Source organism: Equus przewalskii, chromosome 20, assembly GCF_037783145.1.
Source record: "Equus przewalskii isolate Varuska chromosome 20, EquPr2, whole genome shotgun sequence".
Classification (NCBI taxonomy): domain Eukaryota; kingdom Metazoa; phylum Chordata; class Mammalia; order Perissodactyla; family Equidae; genus Equus; species Equus przewalskii.
In genome coordinates, this window is record NC_091850.1 from 57,529,559 (window position 1) to 57,541,999 (window position 12,441).

The 12,441-nt window shown below is 55.5% G+C and overlaps 1 protein-coding gene across 1 annotated transcript in view; it reads right to left on the bottom strand.

The window, feature by feature from the left end:
* PLEKHG4B (pleckstrin homology and RhoGEF domain containing G4B) overlaps positions 1 to 12,441 on the bottom strand; it is a gene marked incomplete at its 5' end in the record, with an annotated part of 50,688 nt that overhangs the window by 5,741 nt on the left and 32,506 nt on the right. Inside the window, 9 exon segments of the mRNA XM_070587334.1 lie at positions 201 to 317; positions 2,006 to 2,186; positions 2,826 to 2,996; positions 4,974 to 5,204; positions 5,276 to 5,365; positions 6,520 to 6,769; positions 7,864 to 7,866; positions 8,829 to 9,689; positions 10,331 to 10,560. Of these exon segments, the coding sequence (XP_070443435.1) occupies positions 201 to 317; positions 2,006 to 2,186; positions 2,826 to 2,996; positions 4,974 to 5,204; positions 5,276 to 5,365; positions 6,520 to 6,769; positions 7,864 to 7,866; positions 8,829 to 9,689; positions 10,331 to 10,560 (2,134 nt within the window).

Genomic DNA, 12,441 nt, shown 5'->3' on the forward strand with positions numbered 1-12,441 from the left:
GCTCCAGAAGCACAGCCTAGATTCAAGAACGAGATGGCCTTCTGGAAAACTGACTAGGTTCCTCTCCGTGCGGTCATGTCAGGCATCATGTGGCCACCACCCACCAGCCCGTGGTGCTGCCCGTGGAGCCCACGGCACACTCCAGGGCCTGGGTCCGAGTCAGTGGAGCAGAGTGCAGATGAGGGCCTGGATCGTGTTACCTGGTCCCTGCATGATGTAGTCGATGGCCCGGTCACTTATGGCTGCGTCGCTGGGCTTGATGTCCACGAATGGTTTGTTGCCCATCCCCATAGACAACATTTCCTGCATTCTGAGTTCTAAAGGAGAAGAATGTGGACAGTTTTCCAAGCACCTCCTCGGTTTGATGCCACTCCTGATGATGCTATGCACCCCTGACACCATCAGTCCAGACCAGGAGCACGTCAGGGCCTGGCCTAGCCCCCATGCCCCTGAGTGTCACTGGGGGGGCGAGGTGCTGGGGCCCCCATTCCAGCACGTGCACCTGATCTGGCCTCACAGTGGCCTCCCTCAGGGAGCCCAAGGGAGTGGACCAAGAAAGATGAAGACATGGGACATTGGAAACTGGGTTCCAAGTGGGGAGGGAAGGGAGGGCTTCCCTGTGTGCTGACACGGGGAGGTGGGCTGTGCAGCGGTCCAGCTCAGAGTGAGGGGCAGAGGCCTCCAGGAGGGGCATAGCCACAAGAAAGACAAACTGACAGATGTCTGCACGACTTTGAATATCGAGAGGAGATCTAAGCGTAGGGTGTGAGTCTGAGAACGAATCAATCCTTGGTAAAACCAGGCAAAGAGAAAAAAGACAACAATTATAGTTGGTGGGGGGACAGGGAGGGAGGAGCACGAGCAGAGATGACCGGGGACAAGGACCAGGCCATGGGGGGTTCCTGCTCCCTGTAAGGGCTGGCTCTACTCCAAGGGGATCGAGGAGCCACTGAGCAAAGTTGCTGTGTATATGCTTGCCTGTGTGTGTGCATGTGTGTATGCATGCATGCATGCATCTGTGTGCATGTATCTGTGTATGTGCATGTAACTGTGTGTGCATGTGCATGTCTGTGTATGCATGGGTCTGTGTGCGTGCATGTCTGTGTGCATGCACATGTCTGTGTACACATGTGTGTATGTGTTCGTGTGTGCACATGTGTGTGCATGTGACTGTGTGCACAAGGCTTATGCACGTGTCTGTGTGTGCATGTATCTCTGTGTACATGTGTCTGTGTGTGCACGTGCATATCTGTGTATGCATGTGTCTGTGTGCATGCATGTGTGTTTGCACATGTGCATGAGGGGTCTACATTTTGAAGGAGGTAGCAGTGGGGAGGCTGTGTAGCATCTCTAGTGACAGGTCGAGGCTCTGGCCAGGATGGCAGCTGCTGAGGGGTCAGGTAGTCGTGTTTGGACGTTTGGACATTAGAACCCTTAGGGTTTCTCAAGCCTGTGGGGTCAGAGCTGCCAGCAGGCGGGCTGTCTTGCAGGGGCTGCTATGAAGATGGCATTTATAGCAGCCAGATGGGATGAACTGTCACCTTGTGAGTGTAGACAGGTGCCCCAGTGACGAAGTTGGGGGAGTGGAGGGACCAAGGGGGCAGACACCGAGGTGGAGGAAATCTGGGGGTCCTGGCATCAGGGACAAGGTGCCTTATGGAGGAGAGGCCCTCAACCCTCGAGGAGACCACAGGCTGGCCATTGGCCCAGCTCCAGGAGGTCAGGGGGCCTTGACAACATGGGGGCAGAAAGCTGAGCCCAGTGGGTCTAAGGGGGTCACGGAACCCGAGCATGAGACCTCCACTGGAGTTGCTGTGTGGGGGGTGTTGTTTATATTCGTTTTAAGGAGAAATACGTGTGTTAGTGGGCTGACAGGAAAGATGCAGGCACTTCCTCACAAACGGTGCCGAGGGGCCTCCTGGGCCACCAGCCTGGGCCTCTCAGACACCCTGCCCCTGAGCCAGGCCCCTGAGCACAGAGCTGGCCCCACGGCCCTCCTGCCCACCTCTGTTCTGCAGAGCCTGCCACCACAGGATCTTCCTTATGGCTGCGGTCCAGGCAGCCTTGACCTCCGCGGAGCTCGCCTGGAGAACGTAGGTGTCCTGGGACTTGTGCCGCCTGCGGAACCAGATCTCAAACCTCAAGCCACTGTCTCTGACGTTCTCCGTCATCCTGATCTCAGTCGTCTGCAGCCACAGTGCCCGAAGGGCAGCACCGTCAGGAGCCACAGGTCCCCTCTCAGAACAACTGACCACACTCTGGTTGCCCGTTTGACCTCAATGCCTCAGTGTCACTCAGACACCAAACGGGGTGGACAGGGCTAGGCTGGGGGCTCTCAGGGCACAGGATGGATAGAGTCCTGCCCCATTCACACTGGCTCCCTCTTGGAGCCTCAGTTTCCCCACTGGAGAGACGAGGGCTGGACCAGAAGGTTCTGTGGCACCCTCTGGCTGTCACACACTGGATGGGGTCACGGGACCCCCTGATGTGTTCCTCAGCCCTGTCAGGTAAGCGTCATGGGTGTGGGCTCCTCCCAGGAGCCACACCCTCAGAGCCTCTGTCAGGGAGGGAGAGGTGGGCTGCCCCCAAGACCAGCCCGGGGAAGGCCTCCTCCCATGTTCACCTTTACTGAAATCTGAAATGAAGTCACTGACAGAGGAGACATTTGTTTTCCAGCCACCGAAGTGGCTCTCAGAGGAGGAAAGGACAAAGGGCTCCTCGCAGCCTTGGATCTGAGGTTTCCAAAGTTCCCCCAAAGAGCCACAGGAAACAACACAGATGGAGAGGTCCCTGCGGATCCCTGTGGACTGGGCCGGATGTGTTACCTTGAAGGACTGTTTGTACATGTAGACGTCATGGCCTCCGTCCACCTTCTTGGTCTTGCTAAACAGGATGAGCTCGTCAAAAAGGAACATGTGCCGCAGGCACTTCTTCCTTCCACAGCAGACGATAAACTCATCCTGACACTGCAGCTGCCCCTGCTCCTTCAGGTCCACCTGTGGATGCAGCACACCTCCCTCAGGGCCCCTCGACCTCAGGGAGGGAGGGGCTGCAGACTCAGCTCAGTTGCCAGTGGCCAATGATTTAATCATCACACCTAATGAAGCTGCCATAAAAACCCCATTAAGGACGGGGTTTGGAGAGCTCCCAGGTTGGGGAGCACACGGAGATCCGGGGAGAGTGCTGGCTCAGAGAGCACAGGGGCTCCATGTCCTTCTCCTCTCCTTGCCCCTGTGCCTCTTCATCTGGCCCTTCCTGACTTATGTCCTTCCATAATAAAGCAATGGTCCAGCGAGCAAAATGTTTCTCTGAGCTGCTCTAGCAAAGTAACTGAGCCCAAGGAAAAGGTTGTGGGAACCTCCCATCTATAGCCGGACAGTCAGAAGACAGGTGACAACACTGACTTGTGACTGGCATCTGAAGCGTGGGGGTGGGGCAGGCTCATAGGACTGAGCCCTCAACCTATGGGATCTGATGCCATCTCCAGGTAGATGGTGTCAGAACTGGGTAAACTGTGCACCCAGCTGGGGTCCAAGAATTGCTTGGATGAGTGGGGCAAAGACCCACCCGCTGTGATGGGTGCAGAATCCTAGGGTGGGCGTTCCTCTTGTCCAGGTGCCCACCTGCGTGGGGTTACAGGGAAAGCCCTCTTTCCATGTTACAAGGCTTTCCACTTGAAAGCCCCTTTGCTCACTTTGAGGGTGCCCCCTTATTGATGTGGTGCTAGTCTCATTCATTGTCACATTATGAAGTCCACACCTGAGCTGCCCCTGGACCCAGAGGAACCCTCTGAGCTGTGGTCTGGGCCAATGCTACGGGAAGGTGTGGCCAACATGCCCTGGCCAGGCTCTGCTCTCTTTGTGGGATGTATCAAATGATAGACACCACTGGCAAGTCCTCCCACAACTTTCCGTCCCCTGCAGGCCCTGCCCCGGGTGACGCCTGAGGGCAGCTGGTCTGATCCCAGCCATCCCAAATCGCTTGGCTGAGCTCACCCAAGAGGGCTTGAGAGGGCCTGTGGGTCCTGGGGGTAAAGACGCCGGGGTGGCCTGAGCCCTCCATGGCTGTCCACGGCCACAGAAGTGACCAAGGAGACCTCTGTGCCCAACTCCAACTCTGGCCGTGGCCACAGCATCACAGACACGAGAGACTGCTGCCTGCCACGGGCCTGCCTTCTCCAGCTGATGTCGGGGCCCCACTTTCAAGCCCATGTGAGTGAAAATGCAGGGTGGAGTGATGGGGAGCCAACCACTGCAAAGTTGGCCCGCCTCGCCTGTCGGCCCATTCCCACGGCAGCACCTGAGCCGAGCACCATGTACTGGCCAGTTCACCCTGCAGGGTGTCCAGGGTCACGCAGCGTGCACTCCGTGACAGGCAGGTCAGTGGGAGGATGATTCATGTGGGGCAGTGGCTTGTGATCCCCAGATCACAGGGACACTGAAGCCTGGGTGGTCAGAGGGGTCCCTGCTTGGTTTATTGCCTGTGAAACCCTGAGGGCTGCTCTTGGCAAGGTGCCTGCGGTTTCATCTTGCACCGGGGAATTCCACAGCTGCCCCTTGGGACCATCAGAGACAAGGGTTCCTGCCTGAGAGGGAGATCTCCTCTTCCCACCTGTGCTGGTCCAGCCAGGCTGCCTGTGGGTAGGGGCATCATGGATGCTGGGCCTTGGCTCCCCCAGAGAGTGGAGACCAGCCACGCATGATGAGCTGACGTCGGCTGGTGAATTAGCAGCCCAGGCCCAAAGCTCAAAGTTTCATGCATCCAGTTGTTTTAAAATAGCCCAATAAGCAGACGTTTAGCATTTAGAGACTGCTTTTCACACCCTAATCGCCTGGAAGCTGGACATCGAGCCCTCCCTCAGGAGCTCCCTTACCCTCCCCTCCGAGTGGGGACCCTTCTGAAGCCTGGTTGTGTCACTGACCCCAGGCCATGTCTTTTCCCTGGAATGGCTGTCAGGGCCTCGGAGCACTTACGTCTCAGCCCCGGACAGCATCCACGGCCAGCAGGTCGTTGCCGTGGCGCAGCTGGAAGCGGACCACGTCCACGGCGGTGCGCAGCTCACCCAGCTCCTGCTCATGGGTGGGGCAGCGGCTGGCCTTCCGGGCCAGGTCCTGCAGCAGCAGCGCGTACTTGCCCAGCTGCTGCACAGGCTTCAGCAGGTAGGAAGCCAGGTCCATCCTGTCGCCCAGTGCCCACTGCTTGTCCTTCAAGGGTGGGCGGGAGGGTCAGCCAGGGTGGGGGTAGGCTAGCGCAGCTCGCAGGGCAGGGCAGTGACCTTGAAGAAGCTATTGCCGTGGCTGCAGAGCAGGGCATCCGACCGGGGCTTGTTCTTGCTATAGAGTGCGTACATGCCGAACTGTTCTTCCTGTGGAGGGAGAGCGCCTGAGTCAGGGCTCCTGTCAGCCTGCACCGCTGCCTGGTCCTGCAGGCCAGTCCTCACTGCATCGGGAGAAGGGAGAAGGGAGACTCTCTCAGCTTCCCAAACATGGCGGGCGCTCCTGGGAGTCAGTGCCAGAGTTCTAGAACAGTCTTTAAAGCACTGAGTCTGGGGAGGAGAGAGGAGGGAACACTCACGGGGCAGGGCTGGGAAGGGGTGTGCAGAGCATCAGAAATATTCCTTAACCACCAAGAACCAAAGTTGTCTAAATGCTTAAAATTCTCACTGTTAGTGTCAACATAAAACAATACAGAAGTTGCTCTTTATGGCAAAAAGCACATTTTAAGAAATGGCCAAACAGACATCACTTGCGGGAGTTCTTTCACCCACGGGTGTTTTTGTTGTGGTAACGTACATTCAATAATGCTCATCTTAATAATGATGACAATTGATAATGGTTAACTTAATAATGTTTCATCTGCCCACAGCACAGACGCCACTCGGGTCCCCGGAGCCTGGAACAGTGCTTGGTAACTACTTGTTGAGAAAATTTTCTTTTCAGAGCAAATTAAGATTTTTATTAAAGACCCCGGTTGGGGGATGTTGCATATTCACAGCTGGGAAGAGGCTCATCAAGGAGAGGGCTACCCTCCTCAAGTCCGTCTACACACCCAGGTGCCTCTGTCGAAATCCGCAGGCTGGTCCTGGGTCCTGCGGAGGGGAGCTGGTGGGCCGCAGGCAGAGGACTGTGACCCGTGCCAGGCGGGCCTCCCAGGTGCAGGAAGCAGACTCATCCTGGGAGCTGCTTCTGGCCAATTAGCCTTGAGTTGAGGGAGTGGCATCGCTGAGAGAATTAAGTATAATGATGTGCGTGAAGCCCCTTAGTGCCACGTGGCTCTTGACAGGGTGTCGTCAGGTGACACTGAGCGTAAAATGTCCAGTACCATTAGGCCTACATGCGTCTGTTTATTGACGGGTCCTAATGTCCTGTTTGGGATGCATTTCCTAAACCTGGACGGCAGCAACCTGAATCCCCTGAAATGTGGGCACTTGGACCATCCTCCCTGAGCCCACTGTGCTGATGTCACCCCCGCCCACCACACCGAGGTCTGCTGTGTGGACCTGTGCCCGGAGAGACTCACGTGTCTCAGGAAGCTGCGGCCCATGGCCCACAGGCAGTGCCAGCAGCACTCCAGCTCCCTGAGGAAGTGCTGGCAGTGGAAGTCACGGAGCTTCTCCAAGTTCCCGAAGATGACGCCGCGCTTCCCTGGCAGGTCCTGGGGCAGGTCCACTCTTTCCATCTCTGGAAAGTAGTTATCGATGACGTAGGCTAAGGACCTGACATACTCCCTTTCTGTGGAAATCATCTCGGCCATTATGTGCTGCAGGCGGCTGTGGAAGTCACAGAGCGGGGAACCTCAGGCCGCCACGGGCCAAAGCCTCGCACCGGACCCACGGAACACTTCATTGGCGTGGTTCCTGCCTCACACAGAAGCAAGCAGACTGAAAACCCACAGGAATAAACGTGCTTCTGTGTTGACAGGAGACACACAAGAAACAGACCCTTCCCAGCTAAGTTTCTTTCTCCAGCAAGGAGTAACTTCCATCACACTCCACACCTCGAGTGCTCCTCCCACCGTGACCGGAGTCGCCCCTTTGACATACAGGAATCAGAAAAAAAACACAGCGGATGGGTGACATGACAAAGAAACTTGTTGCATGAAACAAGAAGAGTCTGCTGGTGAACTGGGCCCGCTCTACTGAGCATGACCTCTCTTCCCTATTTGACAGTAGCCCACCTGCAACTTTCTTAAATTCCCCAATCCTGATGACACTAACGGGGGTCAGGAGATTCTTCTGCCATTATTTGTCCCTACCTGTTTTTTTAAAAATTGGAAAAAAAATTAAAAGCAACTAGTCACAGGAGCTACACCTGTGGCCAGAGCACGGAGGAACACATTGTCTGCCGCAGGCCTGGGAGCCTGTGCCTGCTCACGCCACATCAAGGTTTCACAAACACTGTTGCTTCGGAGGAGATGGCACCTTCTGGCTGGTCAGGAGCCAGGAGCCCTCGGTACAGTGTTGACTGGGGTGTCCCCCAGGGCCCCTGCACCCCGGGCTGTGGAGAACAACTCCACTCAACGCCCAGACACGAGTGTCCTAAATATCCCCAAATAAAATAAAAACTACAGTGGTCTGGGGATCTGGACCAAATTAGATGGAAATTGACTCACAAGGACATAACAGCTAGAAATTTCCAGGGAAATGACCACTGGCCAAGTGACAAGGACTCCCTGGACAACTGGCAGAAGGTCAGGGTCTTTGTGGAAGACGGGGTTAGTACAAGGCTCCCTCCCCAACCCTGGTGTCTAAGGAGGACTTGCTCCCTCTCCGGGTGTGCCGTGGGGTCTCTACTACCAGACCTTGGGTTGGTGGCTCCATGGCCTACCTGTCCCCAGTGGCAAAGACAGGACGGCTTCCCAAACCTGCTCCCTTTGGACCCAGGACATCTGCTCTGAGTGATCAGGGGTGGCTCTTGACAAGTGGACAGCCCCCACCCCTGCATTCTGCGGCCCCCAAAACCTTCAAAATGAGCTTATGGGGCTGAAAGTCGGTTCACAGACCCGCATTTCTCCCTGCTCCTTCCCACGGATTCCAGCCCATGGGGAAATACACCCAGCTGTTCATGTCATGTGAAAATGAAACCTCAGTTCTACCTAAAGTTCCACCTTTAACAAGCTCCATTGTAACTGCCCGAGGTTTTGAAACTTAAAGGCTGTTTCAGAAGAGTATTTTGAAACCCTCTCTGTGTTTCCATCCACCAACCCAAGGAACAAAGAAAACTAGGAGGATGCGCCACCTCCAGCCCACACTGCTCACTGTAGAAGGGACCATAGCCCATGAGGCCAGCTGTGGAGGTGCCAGGTGAGTGACACCATCTGTCATCGGGGTGAGCACAGTTCTTGCCCACTTTCTATCCAGACAATTAATAAAAAGCATCTTTTTACAAACATCTTAAATATCTAACAAACTAAAACGGGCAATAAATGGGCACACACTTCTTACCTCAACACTTAAACTATTGTTTTAAGAAAAGCCATTTTTAAGGTAATTTCTTCATATTGTGGGCTTGATCTGCTTATTGTTACTTTCTGTAAATGGGTTCCAAATGACCAGCGTCGGTGGTTTAGCCATCAGAGCAGGTGGCCCAGGTCACCACACACCATGAAGAAAGAGGCAATTGTCAACGACTCCGCTATGAACACGGACACGGGACGTGACTAACATATCGTTTAAGATCAAACCCAAGTTCGTTTTAGCCAGGACAGGACAGGGTGGGCCTGGGGGGATGTCTGTGGACTTTCTGCTTTGTAGAAGCACATTTAATGGCTTTAGGTTTCTAGATCCCACTGACCTCTAGACCCAAAGGCTGGAAGGGCATCCACGTCACCTTCCTGCTTGCCAACTCCTGTCTTCCTCAGAGGACTGGATCCTGGACGGAGAGAACAGACTCTGGTTCCAAGTGAACAGGGGGCTCCTGCCAGGTGGCCTCGGCGGGGTCTTATCCAAGACCATGGTGCTGGTCACCTCCAGGCCTTTGATGACGACCCCAGTGTGGCCAGGCCGGCGGGAGTCCTTAGGGCCACTGTCAGGCTGCAGAATCTCGAAGCTTTGTGTTTTCTTCGTGACTTTCTTCAGGGGATGCTTCCTAGGGTGGGCAGCGGGTGTCTGGATGGGCTCGCAGGGGCAGGCGGACCTGCAGTCCGGGGCAGGCACACCTGGGCTCAGGTGCTTGTCCTCCTGCCCACACAGAGCAGCCTGTCCAGGGAAGCTGGGCAGCAGTGGGGCCTGCTCCCCAGCTTGGCCCTTGAAGTCAGCGAGGGGGATCCAGGGCAGCTCGTGGTGCCTTCCCTCGGCCCCCTGGGCAAGCTCGCACTTCAGGGGGCTCCAGCCCAGAGTTGGGGCACCGGGGCCCAGGGTGGCCTCAGGAAGGGCCTCCTGTGAGTAGAGCTGGATCTGCTGGCACCACAGCCCCAAGGGGAGCCACGGCCCCAGCACCTCCTGGCCACCCACGCCTGGCATGGCTGTACTGGCCCTGGGGACACTCTCTACAGCCACCCCCACGGCCTCCTGGGGACAGCTCTTCAGACGCTCAGCTGCCAGCTCTGGGCCCAGGGGTTCCAGACGCTCGCTGTGCCACAGCATCCACCTGTGCACCTGCGTGGCAGAGGCAGTGCTAGTCAGGGCCACAGAACTGTCAGGGCCGCAACGGCCTTGGCAGGCCCCACAAGGCCACATGGCCAGTAGGAGGCTCGAGTGAGCTCAGGTCATGCTCCTCTGCTGTTCAGGTTGCCCAAATCGAGGACCAGCATGAGCCAAGCGGCCAGAGTGAGGAAGACCCCTCTGCCTCCAGGGGCAGCTCCAGCCAGACTCGCCCAAAGGGCAGATGAGACGAGTTTGTGTTTGAGCTGATGGGGTCTGCATCCCCCCGCAGCCCGCCATGGCACCCCAGGGGCAGTATCCCAGGACGGTGGGATGTTAGGGCTGGAGAGACGGTGAAATCAGCCATTCCACATCTCTGCCCAGCGTGGGAGCCCGAGGGGCCGTGAGAGAGTCAGAGAATCCCTCCCCTGCCCTGGCCCTGGGAAGCCCTCGTGAGGGGCTGTGCTCCCAGGGCTCTGGCCTGGTGCTCTAACAGCCAGGCAGTTCGAGGGTGCTGGCAGTTTCGCAGGTGTGTACTGGGCTGCTATGACTGTTCTGGGCTCTGTGGAAGTACATGGACTTATAACTGAGGTGGTAAACACCCATAAAAGTCCACGGGTCCATTAGGCCCATCTGTTTGGGACAATAAATACATACCTCACATGTCTGCTGAGAGCCTGGGGTACATTCTGACGGGAGTGCTGGGGCTGTCCCAGGGCTCAGCCGCACAGACCTGCATGGGGCCGCGCTCACTGAATGTCCAAAGCAGAAAGGAGCATGTATGGGTCCCTGAGGGACGCCCCTGGGTCTCTTACCGACGCATAGAACTCCGACAGGCTGGCCCACCCGGCCAGCTCTCCCTCCCTCCGCTTGGCCCGGCCAGCTGCGGCACTCAGACGCCTTTTGAAGTCCTGGACCGTGTCCTCTGTGTCTCGTGGGTTGTTCTCTTCCGTTAGCTGTAGTCCTTTCTGACAACGTTGCTGCTGTAGCCCAAGGAACAAACGGTCAGTCCCAGCGGCCTCTGCTCCGCAGGGTCCGAGTGCGTGCTCTGTGTGTACCCACCGTCAGCCTCTCCCGGAAGGCCTGTGACTCCTGCTGCTGCTTCAAGTTCTCAAGAGAGAGCAGCACCAAAGGGCCTGGGAATTCCTCTCGCTCTTTCTCAAACCACAATTTGATCTATGTAGGAGAAGAAGGTTTTACTTTTAAATGTGTTAAGGAGTCTGGCTCTAAGATGTGGAGGACAAGGAGGCTCAGGTGCCACTTAGGGGCTGGTTCATCTGGTGCCTCATCCCAAGGCAAATGGTGCACACCTTGAATACATCGTGGGAGGCCTTTTCCAATCTGTGGATGGGAATGAATGTGCTCTGGCTAAGGAGGGATGACCAGAAATCTCTGTGGCTCAAGTTTATAACTACTTTCATTGTTTGGAAACTTGTTACTGTGCTAGACATACTCCAGAAACATTCCTCAGGCTGGTGGTGTTGGAAAACTTGGGGGCTGCCCGGGAGAGACAGAGGGGCTGATGGCACCCACACAGTGTGACAAGGTTCTCATTTCAGACACAAAGCCTGTGGCAATATTGCTGGATTCATAGTGAACATGACAGAGGAAAACCTTTCGTTCTCATCAAACAGCAATGCCAGGATGCCTGGTTGTCAAGTTTCCAGGAAGAGGTGTGTCATTAAAAACAGAGCAAGGGGTCTGGATCTACGACCACAAGACTGGCATTGAGTGATCCCAGGTGTAAGGGCAGAGGAGAGAGACCAGAGTATACACCTCTGTGGACAGAGTCAGGGAGAAAAACAGCAAATCAACATTTTTACAAGCAAGCACTGTGGTCTCAGAACCACCAAGGCCAGGAGGAAGCAGCAGCTGACAGACGCCTCCAACCTCATAAGAAATACATTCTAGTTGGTCTGAAGATTTAAATGGAGAAATTCAAACCATAAAAGTCGTTCTGTAACCTTAAAGTGGAAAAGGCAGTTTAAATCAGGAGCAAAGTTAAAGGACAAATAAACTGGGGGAATTTCTGCAACACACTCAAGGGTCAGTAGGATAAGATGGTGAGACTGTCACAAACCGTTGAGAAACTGGCCATGTGCATGAACAAGCTATTTACTAGAGTATAAATAAAAAGAGCCAATAAGTGTAGAACGAACAAGTTTAACTGTGGCATGAAAACCCTTGTGCGCATGGGACCTTTACTTTCAAGGTCAGGGTGTTAGACACCAGAGGCAAGAGGAGGCGGGGTCTCAAAGGCTGGCCCAGCATCTGGTGGGGCCGCCTGTTTGCAAATGCGTAAAACCTCAGAGAGTGTGCTCCATCCGCAGCCTGGGCATTTGTCCAGAGTGAACAACTACAGTGTGGTGATGTGCAGACAGTGGGGCAGGGACAACGAGGGGCCAGCATGTGGGGCTGGCTCACAGCGCCCCCCAGACAAAGCCGACACAGGCAGCCGTGTGCAGCATGCCCTCACTTCTATAAAAACCTGTTTCTTTTCTAATTCTTCCACAGTGCGTGTGTATTTCTTAGGTAAAAAAACACAACACACTATACATATAGAATGATCCCATTTTTAGGTTAAAATGTATTTAGTTTTGGGTGAAGATGGCAGAGTAACACATATCTAATTTTGCTCCCTCCTGAAGTTCTTGTAAACTGTCCCAAGGTATCAGGAATGGGGACAGCAGGGAGGCTGAGAGGGAGGGGCAGCGGGAGGGCCTCTGGGAGTCCTGAGCAGATGGCGAAGCTGAAGACGGGTGAAGGAGACAGGGGGGCTGTGGAGAGGTGGGGGCCTGGGGGTGCTCTCTGGGGGTGGGCTGAGTTAGGCAGGGGCCAGCAGATGCTGAGTTTCTCCTCCA